Source organism: Falco rusticolus, chromosome 1 (assembly GCF_015220075.1).
Source record: "Falco rusticolus isolate bFalRus1 chromosome 1, bFalRus1.pri, whole genome shotgun sequence".
In the NCBI taxonomy this organism is placed as follows: Eukaryota; Metazoa; Chordata; class Aves; order Falconiformes; family Falconidae; genus Falco; species Falco rusticolus.
The window spans coordinates 34,708,732-34,724,132 of NC_051187.1; the positions used below are offsets into that span (position 1 = coordinate 34,708,732).

Here is a 15,401-nt window from a genome sequence, read left to right on the forward strand (position 1 = left end):
CATCATCATCATCAATTTCTCCGCAGAGGATTTCAGGAGAGTGACTGCCAGTTTGGTTTGCCGCTAATTTTCCTTGCATAACCAATTAATCAGGAAGATGAGTGGGAGCTATCGTGGCAGAGATGCCCACACCATGACCCCCTCGCCCTCTGTGAGCACCACCCATTGCCTGTCCCAAGCCAAGGACACCCCCCGGACACCTGCCCTGTCTGTAGGAACATTGGGGGATGTGCAGCCTCCAGCTGTGGCCCAGCTGGAGCTCAGTGGCATGGATGTACTGTGATGGTACAGGGATGGTCATGGCTGGGCTCTCCCCGTCTTGGCAATGGTGGGGCTGCCCCTGCTTGGGTGTTATCCCATCTGTTTGTGTTGCTTTTTCAGTTTTGAGGCATTTTTCTCTCTCTTCCATCCTAGGGAATGGGCTACCTGCACGCCAAGGGGATCCTTCACAAGGACCTCAAGTCAAAAAACGTTTTCTATGACAACGGGAAGGTGGTGATCACAGACTTTGGCCTCTTCAGTATCTCGGGAGTTCTCCAAGCAGGCAGGTAGGACACAGCATGGTGGAAATACTGGCATTCTTCCTCATGCCCTAGAGCTCCCATTTGAGCTGGGAACATGGAGAAGTAGCGCAAAAACCTCCTCTGCAAGTGCCTGTCTGGGTCTGCAGCCTCGGTAGACATGGGGACAAGGTGCCTTTGAGTGTCCTGGGGCTGCCCCTGGGACTTCACCATCTCACCTCCTGGGATTTTGCTTTTGAGGAGGCCTGCTTTGGGAAGAGCAAGATTTGTAGCTCCTGCAGAAACCCCTCTGCCCCACCAGTGGTGCTCCCTTGAAATGCAGCTCCACACTCAACACCATCATTGGGTTTGCGGTGCAAAGCCCCAGAGGGATGGCAAGAGCAGAGCTGTGTTTTCTGCAGCAAGGTGGGTCTGGGCTCAGCACTGAGCGCTGAAAACAAACTGCTCTACTCCTTGGGTGCAGAAGTTGCAGCTTGTTTCAATTTTATTTTGTTTCATTTATTTCTTAAACCTAGTGTTTAATGGCAGAGTTGCTTTTGATTGGTAAGAAGGAGCATGATGCTGCATGTGAGTCTCTAGCAGTTTGGTTCAGAGAGGCAGGACCTGGCCCCAGGCATGGTTTCTTGGACCCAACCTCTTCCCACAGGATGCATCATTTCCATGGCCAAACCACCCTGCAGCTGTGCAGGAGATGCTCCTTGGGCTCTGTTTCACCAGGGCCAGCAAAGCCAGTTTGTTCCTTGGCCTTTCCCTAACACTATCGTTATAATCCCCCAGCATCTGCTTCACCTCCTGCCTCTGGGCTGACAAGCGGTGCAGCCAGAGCGGCAGCCCGGGTCACACGGTGCCATCCCTGGGGCTGTCCCCTGGCCGCTCCAGTGACCTTTCAGGTGCTGCAGACATCTGGCCGTGGTATCTGCACTGAGCCAGGGCATGGAGCAAGACGCAGAGAAAATGAGAGCCAGGCTTGGGACATTTACAGCATTATGACATTTTTGGTCTCTTTGGACTTAGAATCAAGCCCATTTGGTAAATGTTCCTTATTAAATGTTTTTTTGGGTTTTTTTCCCCCGGTGCTTTGGGAGGTTTTCGAGCTGTAGACATGGTAGGGCAAATTGTCTCAGCAGCAGTGGAAAGGAAGGAAAACAAAGATGGGGGGGAAAAGAAAACAGCAGAGGGGAAAAAAGAACAAAGGTTATATTCTCCTTTCTTGCTAAAACTAAAAAAAAAAAAAGAGCATTGCTGACTTTTCCCAGTGGGAGAGTGATTTTTCACTGAACCCTTTGTGTTAGAAACAGCACAGGTCAAGCGCGGCATTATCGGCACCAGCAGCTGAGGCAGGTTTCCTCCAGCAGCATGTTACCTGCCTTCTGGTCCTTTCGGTCTCCATCACCCCACATGGTGGGGTTTGTCACTGGAGAGGTTGTTGTGGCAAGTCATCACTTTATGGTGAAGGTGATCAGGAGATCAAGTGCACCTTGGAAATTATATATTTTTTTTGGTCTAGTTCCCATGTGATGAGGTCAAATGGTTAGAGGAAAAGGCAACAGCCACTTCTCCATCCCATGCCTCTCATGGTGAGATGGGGAGCCAGCCTTTCCATTCTGCCTGTATAAATATCATCTGCTTTTAGCACAAACTTGGCCAAAAGCTTAGGAAGCCCAAGAAATCCAGCAGTGCTGCTGCTCTCCCTGCAGTGGAGAAGTGGATCTTGGCTCTGGTGTAGCAGCTGGGCAGGGGGTTTGGGGCTTAGGTCCTGCCAGGATGAAGCTGCAGCTCATTCCAGCAGTAATAAAAGGATTTGGGCAAAAGGGCCAAAGTTTGCCAGGGGCCTTTGCTAGAAGGTCAGAGATGCTCTGGAGATAAAATTGAAAGCCAAGACCCTGCGGAGATGGGGCATCCAATGGGATGGACCAATGCGTGGCCATCTCTGCACAAGATCGGGATGGCACATGGTGGGTAAAGTCCAGGAGATTACTCAGGAGAGGAAGGATGGTCAGAAATGTAAGACTGGACAGAAACGAGCAGTGTTTTGGTAGAAATATGGGGAAATTTCTGTCCCAAGAAGCTTTCAGCGTGGCTGCCCTGGACTACTGGTGGCACACGTCTTCTGCTGGTGAAGGTGGCTTTTGGGGATCCACACTCATCAGTCACGATGAATTTTGAAGCAGCAAGTGTCTGCAGGTCTGATTTCCCTTTTCAGGGTGTTTTTTTGCCGGTTCTGGTTTCTCCCAGATAAAGAAGAATAATAAAGAACAGGTTTGGGTCCTCAGAGGCTTGCATGGACAAGCATGTATGGAGAAGGGAGCAAATTTTTGCAGGCTGAGCTAAGGACAGTGATGTTACTTCAGATGTGAATGAGAACTATAAACTGGCCTGTTTTCACTAGGGTTAAAAAAAGAAATGGCTTAAAAATCTTCCTTGTCCTCCTAGACCAGGCTCACCTTCAGTTCATGAAAGCATCCACCACAAGGACTTTGTAGCGTCCATCCATGCTGTGACACGCTTGTGCTGCTGAAAAACAAGACAGATATTGCAACTAAAATACTTTCTGCAGAGACTTCCTAATCCAGTGTCTTATCCTGGTGAAATCAGATTTATTTTTCCTTTATTTAAACGTTGTTGGGCTTGATAGGGCTGCTCTGTAATTAGGAGGAGCATGAGGTGTGTCTTGAGTCATCTGAAGAGCTTTTCTGCCCTTGCTTTTGCCTTGGGGCTGGCTTGTCCTTCAGTGGGTTTAGAAGATGCTTGGCTGGTTGTGCTGCTTTCTGCTAGTGGAATTAGCCAGGTTGGTTATGAAGTCAGGCAAATTTTTGTCATGAAACCATTTTGCTGTAATTGAGCCACGTTTGGGAGTGCATTAAAGCTCAGCCTTCGTTGCTGGAAGCTTGTAAGCCTGTAGCTGCGTGCTTGGGCATACGTGAGCTTTGCAAAGGGCTGAGGCTGGGCTTGTACCACAGCTGTGGAGCCAGATCTGGTCCCTGGAGCATCCCGAGGTGAGCCTGAATGCTGCTCATGGGAGATCACAGCACTGGATGACTTGAGTGAACAAGAATAGAAAGCCCTACGTGCAATCCTGGGTGGTGGAACACATCCGAGTGCTGCCCACTGCATCCCGCTCCCCACTGCCTGCCCAGAGGCAGAGAACATAGACACAGGGAAGGACTAGTGAGCTTCTCCACATCTTTTCTAATTGCTCTGGTGCTTAACGACGGCTTGTAATTAAGAGCTGCACAGGGCTGGAGGATGGTGGCGGGAGCTGGCTGGGGAGCTGAAAGCCTCCCCCCTGTGCCAAAGTGCTCTTGCCTGTGGCTCCTGGGGCCGGAGGGTCTGTGCCTTGCTGGAGCTGCTGATTGCGGTGACAGCTCCAGAGCAGCAGGATGAAGAGGGGCCATGGAGACCCTAGAGGGGGCATGGAGGCTTAATCAGTGATTCCCTGGACCAGCAGTGTCCTTCCCTAGGGGAGGGGGTTACTCTTTTGGTCACTGCCAGACCCAGGGGTGATGCTGGGCACAGGGGTGGCTTTGTGCCTGGGAGAATCTGGACTGTGTCACCTTGGGATTGTGCACATTATGTGCACACAGCCATGGTGGGGGAAAGCCAGCCAAGCAGTCAGCATTTGTGGTGGGAGTTTGTCATCCTGCCTCGGGGGTGGATGGACATGCCCATGCCTGGGTAGTGTCCCCTGGGACATGGGCTCTGGGATTTTGGCCCCAGGCTGAAGTTCAGGAGGAGAGATGACCCCCCTGCTATCCCTTACTCCTGAGCATCACCATATTTGGGAGGGCATCAAGCAAAAACAGGGAGAAATTCCTTGGGACAAGTCAGTGGGCACTTCCTTCTCTATTCCAATGGGGCATGTGACAGTTTTTGTTACCTCCTGCAAAATTGTGCTCCCAAATTTGGTCTCAGACACATGATTGAGCTGCTTAATGTGCTACCACCACCAGTGGTCCCTGCCCATTTCCCTACCTGGGCACCCTTTTTAAGCCAGTTGGGCACCCTAGGTGCCTGCTGGAGGATATAAAGGATGAAGAAGCAACCAATGTCATCCTCAGCTGTTGGCCAAAGGAGCCTAATGTATTTGTACCGAGCAGGGGGGCCTTGAGGAGGTAGAAGACAGATGGCTGAGATTAGCTGAGAGAGGCTGGTGATGGTAACGAAGCCAGGCTGCGCCCGTGGGTGATGACATTGGAGGTCTGGACATGAAGGTGGGCTGGAGGGGCTGTTTGGGGACCAAACACCTGAAGACACTGATTTCTAGGCCATTAGAGGTCACCAGTCCAACCTTTTGCTCAAACTACAGCGGGGCCAGACGAGATGTCAGTGCTGGCGGGATTTGCCCCAGGTAACCTGTTGTCCCTGCTCTTTTAAAAGAGTTTTGGTCACAGTGAGGGCCCTGGCAGACCCTGCATCCCCATTAGCAGCCTAGCAGAGCTGAAGCTGCCCCTTGCCCACCCTGTGCCCAAACTGAGCCCTGCCACCTGGCAGGGACGAGTGTGAAGCCACCATGCTGGCATTTCTCAGAACAGGGTTAAAACCTGACATTGCAAGGATGCTGTGGGGAAAACCAGGCATAAATGCCCTGGGGAGAGGGTGGGAGAGCTGGGGGGCTACTCGCTGGTGGCACGGTGGTGATGTTCCTCCTGTGGTACCCATGGCTTTGGCTCCGTGTTTCGGCAGACGGGAGAACAAGCTGCGCATCCAGAACGGCTGGTTGTGCCACCTTGCCCCTGAGATCATCCGCCAGCTCTCGCCGGACACAGAGGAGGACAAGCTGCCCTTCTCCAAGCACTCGGATGTCTTTGCGCTGGGGTGAGTCCCTGCGGCAGGGCAGGTGGGCAGGCTGCAGTGAACCGGCACAGTTGTGCCAGCTGTGAGCTGCTATGTGCAGCCGGGAGGGGAAGGGGACACGGTTTGCTTGCTGCAACACCAAGGGGATGCTTCATGTGGGAATCCCCATCGCTGGGCGCAGAGCACCTTTCTGTTTGAGAAATTTTGTGTTAACTCCCTCCCAAAACACCAAATCCCCTGTTGTGGCTATGGAGCAGGGTGGCTCTGGGCAATGGGATCTGGAGCATCATGGGGACGCCAGCCTGGTGTGATGTCTCCCCTGCATCCTCTTGGGGTGGGTACCACTGGGATGTCAGCTAGGGATGCAGAAGGTTGGGGACACAGGCTGGGGAGCCCCCAGACACCCTGATTCTCTCCACCAGCCAGCTGCAGAGGGGTTGGCAGCAGTAGCTGCTGCTGTGAGCTGGGGCTGCTGGGGAGATGAGATGCCTAAAGGTCAAGAAGAGGAGAACTGATGAGTCTCCTTCAGCGAACTGGCTCATCACTCCTGCCGCTTATCTGAAAGCAAGCCTCCCTTACGGCAGGAGCCCAATTGCCCTGGTAAAACCTTTCTCGAGGTGGACATAGGGCTGGGGGCTTTACCCAGAGGATTAATTTTCTTGTGGATACCTTAAAGGCTGCGGGGATTAGTGTGCATGGGGCTGTTATGGGAGGCGATATTTCCATCAAAACCACAGTAATTACAGCTGAAAGGGTCTGGCTTTTTTTTTCCTCCCTCCCTGAGGTATATCTTTAGCACAAAAATAAAGAAGTAATTAAGGGATCATATCGAACTAAGTGAGAGTCAGTTACTTAGACTTAGTTTTTCCTCCTTTCTTTGAGTGCGAGCTCTGCCCTTATGTAAAGCATGAGTTTCCTTAAAAGATTAAAAGATTTTCCCACATTTTTTGTCTTTCTTGTTTCTGCTGCCCTCCGCTGAGCCCGGGAGGCTCACAGCTGATCCGGAGGGTTATTGCCATCGCCATTTCCCTCTAGGGATTTGGGGATCAGCAACAGCGAGAGGAAAAGATCTTTTAAAGAAGACAGAAATTTTAAATTAGAGCGTGGGTGAAGGCGGCGCAGAGCAGGGTGCTGAGGCTGACGGCACGCGCTCGACAAAGTCTGCAAGATTGTGGCAACAATTAATGTTAGATGTGTGGTCTTCTGCAAAGGGAGATGGAGCAGCAGATCACTCTCCATAGCACCATCTGTACCCCAGGAAACACAGTCCAGATATTTGGGATGCATCACATGAAGGTGAAAACTTAAGCCTCAAACTCCCAACTAGAAATCTGAATTTAACTGCATCGGATGCATTCAGGCACTTTAAAAATCCTGGCTGATGCCTGAACATCTTGTCCTGTGCCACCAGGACCTGTCTCTCTCCAGCCTCCCCGTTCCTCTGTGCCTACAGCACCAATGGGCATCTCACATTATTCACATTTTTTGAGATCGATAGTCAAACTGTATGCATATTTTTCAAAAATCAGGGAGCCCCCCATCCAAGAGTGTTCTTTCATTTATCAGACTCCCTCCCCCAGATTTTTCCACCCAGATGCTGTTTTAACTCTGTTTCTTGCTGCTTTAACTGGCTGTGATGGCATCCCTTGAAGGGAAAAGTAAGTCCAGGGAATTTGCCTTGGAAATCAGGGCCAGCACTGTGGGAGTAGGGGCTTATCCAGCCTCCGAGTGCTGGAAAACAAGGGTGGAAAAGTCCCAGGTGGTAGCGGGGGTGGAGGACCACGGGGATGCCTGCCAGCTCAGCCAGAGATACCGTTGTTTTGGGATATTCCCTTGGATTTGGAAGTCCTCATGGAAAGGAGGGCTTGGCTTAGTGATCAGAGCAGTGCAGTGGCAGATGGCTGGGGGTTCTCATGTGCCATCACCCGGTGAGGGTGCCAGGGATGGTTCATGCCATGGCTTGGATGGCTTTTTGTGGTTTGGAGTGCTTTTTCCAAAAGAAAAAGGAAAAAGTCAGAGCAAAAGTGAATTTTCAGGTTCATTCTTCCCTGGTGCTTGCTGCCCCAAGCAGCTGGAGCAGGTGGCAGAGTTAGAAATGCCAGCCCGGCGGCTGGACCATGTATTTACCCCCCGCATCATCTATTAAGCTACTCGGCGGGCAGCGGGGCAAGGTGCTATTGCATCCTAGTGGGAGATTCCCACTTGATGTAACAGGCTGGCTGGCAGCTCTGCCCATTATTCTGCACATGCCTCTGCCTGTGCATCCATCAGCTTCTGTCCTCCTGCCCATGGGCCATATTCTCCCCTGGTGTAAATCAGGGGCTGCAGCAGGCTGTCAATCAAATTGACAGCCTCAGTTACTTCCTCTGGAAAATGGGAGAGGTGATGTCTCTGTAATGAGGGCTGAGCATCTCTGGTGTCATATCTGGGATGAAGCACCTCCTGGATGTGGATGATTTTTAGAGCAGGGAGAGGCAGTGGGTGTGGGTGCAATGAGCAGCCGTACCCCTGTGCGATGCCTCCCAGCTCCTCCCAACTCTAATCCCTGCTGTCTCCCAACAGCACGATCTGGTATGAGCTGCATGCGCGGGAATGGCCCTTCAAGACACAGCCAGCGGAGGCAATAATCTGGCAGGTGGGAAGAGGGATGAAGCCCAACCTCAGCCAGATCGGGATGGGCAAGGAGATCTCGGTAGGTGGTGTGGAGCAGGTGCTGGAGCCCCGCGTGTATGTGTGTGTGTGCATGGAGGGGGAACGTGCCCCACTGGTGCATGCCCTGGGGGGGGGGTCCCTTTGAAAAACTCTCTGTGCTGCCCAGGATCTGCCAGCAAAAAAGCGAGGGGTTCCTTCCTCTCCAGCCAGTGGGACTCAGTCTAGCTGCTGGTGGCACAAGAACAGTTTGCCTGTTCCTTCCATGCCAGCCCTTTGCAGGGATGCGGTGATGGAGATACGGTCCTTACGGGGGTGGACACATTCCCTCTGCCCTGGCACTTCAGAAGGATGCAGTGATGGAGGTGGGGTCCTTGCTGGGAGGACATTAGGTGCGGAGATCATGGTGGGAGAGGGACTGGCTCTGCTCACGCACTTGTCCTGTGTGGCTGCAGGACATCCTCCTCTTCTGCTGGGCCTATGAGCAAGAGGAGAGACCCACCTTCACCAAGCTCATGGACATGCTGGAGAAACTGCCAAAGCGCAACCGTCGCCTTTCCCATCCTGGGCACTTCTGGAAGTCAGCAGAGTAAGTCCCTGCCCTTGCCTGGTTTTCCCTGTGGTGGCTGGAAGCTCTGCCTGCACCCCTCAGCACGCCACTGTCACAGCTGACTGGGTAGCATTGGCGGGGGGCATGGGGACAAGCTGTGTGTATATAGGTGCCGTGGGGGGGGGGGGCAAGCATGGGTAGAAAGGGTGGTCATAGAGTGCTGTGCCCATGCCAGCTGTCACTGCAGTGCTGGCTGTTCTTATTGGGCTGAAAAAGCCTGGGAAAGTAGTTGGAGACGATCAGGAGGAGCTTAGCGAAGTGCTCCAGCATCGCTGGGAGGAGGAAGCAGGGTAGGTCCAGGGGCAGGCTGGGACCAGGACATCTGTTTCAGGGATATCTGCTTTGGGGACATCGGCCAGGGCTCCAGTGCCAGCTTCTGCACCCCTCTCAAAGTGGTTTCCCTCCTGGGAAGGTGGTTTTTCCTTCTTTTGCCCAGATTTAACTGGTGGGGGGATATCCTGCCTGGGGTCCCTCCCCAGACCTGCAGCCTGTGGCAGCCATCGCAGCTTCCAGCGCTGGGAAAAGAACATCGTCTCTTCTCCCACAGACAGCTCGTGGCCAAGTCCTGCTCCGTTTCATTGCTTTGGCTTAGTCACATCTCTCTGCTTCAGCAAACACAGCATAAATGGGTCCCCAGTCAGGTTTCAGGATCTGGCCTGTTGGTAACAGCAGGCAAAACCCAGAAGTATCACTTAGAGACTCATTTTCTTCCCTTGAATTCATCGTATTATGACAAATAGGATCAAAAGCCTAATCCATGCAGGGGTTGCATTCATGGGGGGATTTTTCCTTCTCCTGGTGTGCATGCCCAGACTGTGGAGGCTGGAAATGGGCAGGGAGGGAGGGCGGCAGAGGTGAGCTAAGGGAGAGAAGTGAGGGCAATTTTGACTACTTCAAGCATCTTTTTTGGACCTCACTGAGGGTTGGAGATGCAGATTTCTTCTGCTGTATCTGATAACAAACCTCCTTGCTTCCTTATCTGTGTGACAAGTGTGGGCGGCCCCAAGGTTACGGGCACAGCGAAAGCCGCTGGAGTGTCCCTTGTGCCACCTCCCATCCCCGTGTGCTCAGGGCTGATGAGGGGCTCCTGGGACCAGCACAAAGCCAGCGGTCAGATGGCCCCCAAATCACCTGGAACATAAGCCAATAATCAGGAGGGAAGTTAATTACCAGTCCGTGCTCCGAGCAGGCACCAGGGTGGCTTCTGCAGCCAGGCAAGGAAAGCTGAAGGTTGACGAACCCCAAAGCAGGTGGCTGTATAATTGCTTGGTTGGGTTTGGGAAGGTTTTTGCAGTCAGAGCCATGCTCTGCCTGCCCTAGGCTGTGGCTGGCCGGCAGCTTCCTCTTAATTACCGGCCCCATCTTTTGCTAAGTGCGAGGGGAGGGAGGATTCTTCAGCTCAGCTCTCGCTTTCCGTCTGAGCTGCCTCCTTCCTGAGGGACTCTGCTCTGGCCACTGTTCCCATGTTAGGTCCTGGCTTCCCCGTGGGGTCCTGGCTCACCCACAGATCCCAGCTGTGCACAGGGATGAGCCGGCTGCGGTACCCGGGGGCTCTGCCATACCTGCACTCGGGGTTCCTGCTGCTGGGAGAGCCTGGATGCACGGGGATGGGGCTGAGGTGTGTGGTACCCAACAAGCCTTTTCCCCTCTAGATGATACTAAATCTGAGACTTGCCTGCACCAGCAAAACCCAGGCTGGGCTGGCGGGGAGGTGCAGAAGTGCACTGCTTCCCATAGTGCCACTGTATTCCGGGGCAGCTCTGTGGCAAACCCACTTGGGGAGGCTTTTTTGCAACCACCTGCCCCGCAAAAACCCGTGGTGCCCTGGGACAAAGTGCCCAGTGCTGACTCTGCTGTGTTGTGTCCCTTCCAGGCTGTGACGGGAGGAGTTAAGGGATGGTGCCTTCCTCCCCCTGCGGTTCTCCTCTTCCTCTCCGCTTCCCACCCTGTGCTACAGAGGAGCAGCGGGTGCCACGGGCCAACAGCGGAATGGGAATGAGCCTCTTCCCCCGCAGCGTTTCATCCTCTCTGCAAGGGCTGGAGGAGCCAAGCTGGTGGCAGAGCGCCAGGGACGCCCGGCTGCGGTGGGATGGGGACGGCGGGCAGCTCCCCGTGCACATGGAGTCAGGTCTGGGGCCGATTCCCCTCCGAGCAGGGGGAACCCATGAGGCAGATGGCTTCAATTTAACCCCCAGGGCTCCTCTGATCCCAACCAGCATGGTCAATGCTCATGACGCTCGGATGGGGAGGGGTTGCTTCTTGGTTCTCAATGAGTTTATTTAATTTCCTTTATCTATTTATTTATTTTTTAAATGAAAAAAGGGGGAAATGTTGCTGATTCATGAGTTTAGCGCTGGAGCCTGCGGGGGCCAGGGAGTGCCGCTGCTATTAGCTACCCCCTGTGGGAAAATGCATCTGCAGAGCCGGAGCTGGAGGAGTCCTGCTCCCCCTCGCCTCTGCAACCCCTTCATGGGCAGCCGTGACCTTTCACAAGTGGCTTCTTTACCTCCTGGCCATGCCCACTTACATTTCTGCCCTCCAGGTCTCCCTCTCAGCAGGTTGCTTCTCCACATTCCTGTTAATTTAGCTGTTTGCCCCAGCACATATCTAATCAGCGATCCTTTCCTTCTCGCTCTCCCCACTGCTGCTTTGCTTTTGGCTTCGATCTTCATTCCTGAAGGCACTGCCAAAGCCCTGGGTTTGGGGGTGCTCTGGGGCCGGGCAGAGCGGAGCAGCTGGGACTGGGGTCCTTCCCCTCTCCCGTTGCCTTCCTCAGGCTCGTTGCCGGAGCCGGGGATGTGGACAAGCTCTGGTTGTACAGAGCATCTCCCTCCCCAGCCCCACGCAGGGAGCCATGGACATCTTGGCTGAACAAACAGCCATGCCCAGGACTGTTTTCCCCTGCATATTCATCTTCCATCAGCCAAACCCCGGACCTCCCCGAAGAGATGCTCTTTGGGCAGCATCTGGGAGCTGGTGTTGCCATCTGAATACCGTGTGCCGGTATTTCCCTCTCCCCATCATCTCGGATGGGCCCTCGAGCCCATTAGATGAGCTGTCAAGCGAGGGATGATAGCAAATTGCGTTTTCAGGCCCTTATTGAGCATAATTGCTTGACAGGAACCATCCTGAATAATTCAATTGTAGTCTAAGTTAGCTTAATTTGGAGACATGATGAGGCTCTGCAAACTAACCAGCCCTGGTTTGTTTGCTGCTCCTCTAACTCCCCCTTGCCAGCATTTGAACCTCTTTAACATAAGTAAATGAAGATTAGAAACGTAATTGCAGCTAGCAAGAGATGTTACTTTAATCATGGGGGCGTGTATGAAGGTGCTTTTATGTCTTAAAATTTGCACAAGTGCATATGTATAAAAATCTGAGGTGGGCAGGAGCAAGGGCGGTGAATCCAGCCTCCAAGCATGCTGGCAGAGGGTCGGTCTGGATGAGTCTTCTGCTGATGCTTTCAGGACATTTGCTGTGCCATGTAGTTGCATCTCACTCTCAGATGTTTTGCATGAAGTTGGGATGAGGCAGGATCACCTGCTTCTGCCTTTGATGCTGAGGCCAAGTGGGATGAGCAAGAGAGAGCAGGGTGAGCCCTCGTTTGTGCTAATTGCCCCCCGCACCAGGCAGCAGGGCCAGTTTGTGGTCCCCATGGCCTCATGCTGCAGAGCTCAGTGTAGGTGGCTGAGCATCACCTCATCCCAGTGATGATGAAGGATGTTCCATGGCTGTTCACCTTCTGCCTCCTCCACATTCCACTTCTTCCCTCGTGAACAACCCCCCCATCTTCTTCATCCCACCCTGGGCTGCAGCAGTGATGTCCTCTGCTGCCCATCCTCCCCATCCCAACCCTTCCCTGCTGTCTCATACCCTCTCCATCCTCTGTGCGTGAGCACGTGTGCCATAAATGTTGCACTAAGCCTCAGAGTCTCCCTGAGTTTTCACCAATGCCTTCACCTGTCGTGGTCCTGGGGTCTGTTGGGGGGAGCACAGCCCCATCACCAGTGGTCTCTGCTGCTGGAGGGGCACAGGGGCGTCTCACTGTGAACTCACCGGTCCCCAAACCACGTTCAGAGAGAGTCATTGCTGTAGAAAGGTGGTGTCCTTCTCGCTCGGTGGTTTTAGTTTCTGTGTAGGTGTGAACTTCCTAGGCGAGCAGTAGCAAGTAAAACGTGTTGGAAGGATGAAGGAGGTGATACTCAGCACTGGGGGTGGCAAAATGCTGTAGCCTGATAGACTTGTGGATTTATGGTGGAAGATACAACGTCCATCTTGAAAGACTTTCTGTGGGTTTATTCTCTGTGCCCCAAGCCCCCTGCTTGCCTAGAAGGTCTCACCTTGACATAATCCCCCCATGGGGTCTCCCCAGCCGTTGGCAGACACCTGCTCTATTTTATTGGCCAAGACTCAAGGAAACAAGTGAACTGATGAGCATGTTGGTTTGGTTGCCCCATGGCATTAGGTCCTTACCAGGAGCACAGGGCCCTCTGCAGCAGCCTCAGCCAAGCATTTCTCCCCTGGATTTTGGGCATTTGAAGGGAGCTAAGTGCTCCTGTAGCCAACAAACCTTGCCAACTCTTCTCTCATCTCTTTCCTCTTTCTCCCTGCTTCCCTCATCGTAACATCTCAGCCAGGCCATGAGCAGAGCTGTCACACAGTAGTATTGGTGGAAAAATAGCTGCCCTGTATTTATCATAAATTAGCTCAGAAGAGCAGCTCCTTCGCTTCCATTCAGTGCAGCGACCGTTGTTTATGCAGCCGTGTTATTTGCATCATGCTTTCTTATTTTTGAAAGTCTTAATTATTAAAAAAAAACCCAAACCAACAAATCTTACTTTTTTTGTTGTTGCTGTTCTTTGTTTTTTGACTCTGGCTTTGTGAGTTTTTTTTTTTTTTTTCCCCAGTTTAAAAATATCCAGCCCTTCAGCAGGGAGAGAATGTAGGAGAAGCTCTCCACAATGCCCTCTAATAGGAGATCCGAAGGAGCGAGAAGGTCCATCCGGTGGCTCAGTTTAGCTGCATGAGCTAGAGGAGAGACAGGGGTTATTTCCAGATGCGCTGGGTGAGAGCGGAGCCTGCTTTAGCACGGTGGTGTTCTGAGCAGCAGCTTGAGATGCAGGGAACCATCCCCAGCCCTGTGGTACATCCCTGGGCTCCTGCAGCGGAGCAGCCCCAGCGATGCTCTCCTGACCCAGTCCTCCTGCTCTCAGCTGCTTCATCTTTTCAGTCACCCTCTGAGGCTCTTCTCTGAGCTCCCCAGTCCCTGACTTTGCTGCTGTCCAAGGTTTCTTTCCCAGCGTTTCAGCGCTCATGGGAAATGCTGCGTTTGGCGCTGGGTAGCGAAGCCACTGCCAGTGGTGGAAGTGGTGGTGCTGCATGACCCCAAAGTGCTATGTCCTCCTTTGGCTGCTAAGTTATATCCCCCCAGCCCTGCTGCTTCTTCTATCCACCCCCCCAAACTACCCAAATCCTCGCTGAGCCATGACCAGGCAGTTCCTGGGGATGATGAGCTCAGAGTCCGTCCCCGATGGCTTTTATCCGATACTTGACATGGCAGGAGCCAAGATGATTAAGATTTAAGACAGATGGTAGGCAGAAATGAGTATCTTTGAGGTGGAGTTGCTCCTCAGCCTTTGCTAGATGCTATGGAAGGGTTGGTGCCTATGGATTGGTCCATGCTAAGAAGAAGGGGTCTATGTTGGAGGTGCCATGAGGTGCTGCCTGCAACCCCAAGTGCCATGGGGAGCCCCAGGTCAACCCTGCCAGGGTGGCACTCTGCTGAGCACCTTTGCTTTCCTTCCCCCTTTCTTCACCATTTATTTATTTTAATTTATTTAATTTTAATTATATTAATTTTTTTTAATAATGATTCTTCGAGAAGCTCGGTCACCTGCAAAAGCCTTCTTTAGTTTCTGGTCCCTGTAAAGTATGCTGTTACATTTTCTTGTACATAAGGTATATATAAATATATATACATATCTCTATATGTATGTATATAGATATATACATATATAATGAGCTCTAAATCCTGTACAGTTTCAAACTGAACTCAATGGCCTGCTTTGTTTTCTCTGTGTTAGTTCTGACCGTTGCAGAATGAGCTGACTTTCATTTCCCTTTTCCTCTTTCCCTTTTCTTTTTATAAATATATACATAAATATATATATATATATTTTGTTGTCGTTGTTGCAAAACTCTCATCACTGGAAAAGAACAGTTGATTCTGGTGCAAAAAATATATCACCCCACAAACCAACAACAACAAAAAATTGCTGAGAAAGGCACGATGGATCTCCCTGATGTAAATTTGTACAGTAACATTTATAACGTTTTCTACACTTGAAGAAAGTATTTATAATTTCAGCTGTCTGATTGAGTGCGAATCTCTGTGACCTGCAGAAATGGATAGCCATTTGTTCCTGTGGTTTCTCGTGCAGTGTTTGGTGAGGTGACAGTGTATGAATTATTTATGCCAATAAAAAAAAAACAAACACAAACCTTTGAAAACCATTGCACCCCTGTGCTGCTCTGCGCCGCCAGCTGCTCCCTGCCCTCTCCTTGCTCCACAGTGGCACCGCATCCCAGTGGTGGGGTGGGAGTATTTTTCCGTGGCTGGATCTGGACCACTGTCCTCCATCAGACCCCTGGGAGCATCTCGGTGCCAAGCTCTGGTCCAGCAATGCTCAGGGGGAAACACAGCACTGCCGAACCCCCCTTTTCCTCTCTCCCACCGTGTCAGCTCGCAGCCCAGCCCTTTGGGGACAATAATTCACAGCGAACGTTTGGATGGGAGCCACAGGGAGCCGCAGCAGCCGAAAACGTGG

At 52.2% G+C, this 15,401-nt stretch overlaps 1 protein-coding gene across 2 annotated transcripts in view; it reads left to right on the top strand.

The window, feature by feature from the left end:
• KSR2 (kinase suppressor of ras 2) overlaps positions 1 to 15,058 on the top strand; it is an 87,131-nt gene extending 72,073 nt beyond the window's left edge. The window contains exons 16-20 of one of the 2 annotated variants that reach the window (XM_037385238.1): positions 415 to 548; positions 5,205 to 5,336; positions 7,878 to 8,007; positions 8,420 to 8,553; positions 10,448 to 15,058. In XM_037385238.1, the coding sequence (XP_037241135.1) occupies positions 415 to 548; positions 5,205 to 5,336; positions 7,878 to 8,007; positions 8,420 to 8,553; positions 10,448 to 10,454 (537 nt within the window). In that variant the 3' untranslated portion in view covers positions 10,455 to 15,058. Of the gene's footprint in view, positions 1 to 414; positions 549 to 5,204; positions 5,337 to 7,877; positions 8,008 to 8,419; positions 8,558 to 10,447 lie in introns of those variants that run through there. The other variant, XM_037385320.1, reaches the window with a different exon arrangement.
• Positions 15,059 to 15,401: the final 343 nt, after the last annotated feature.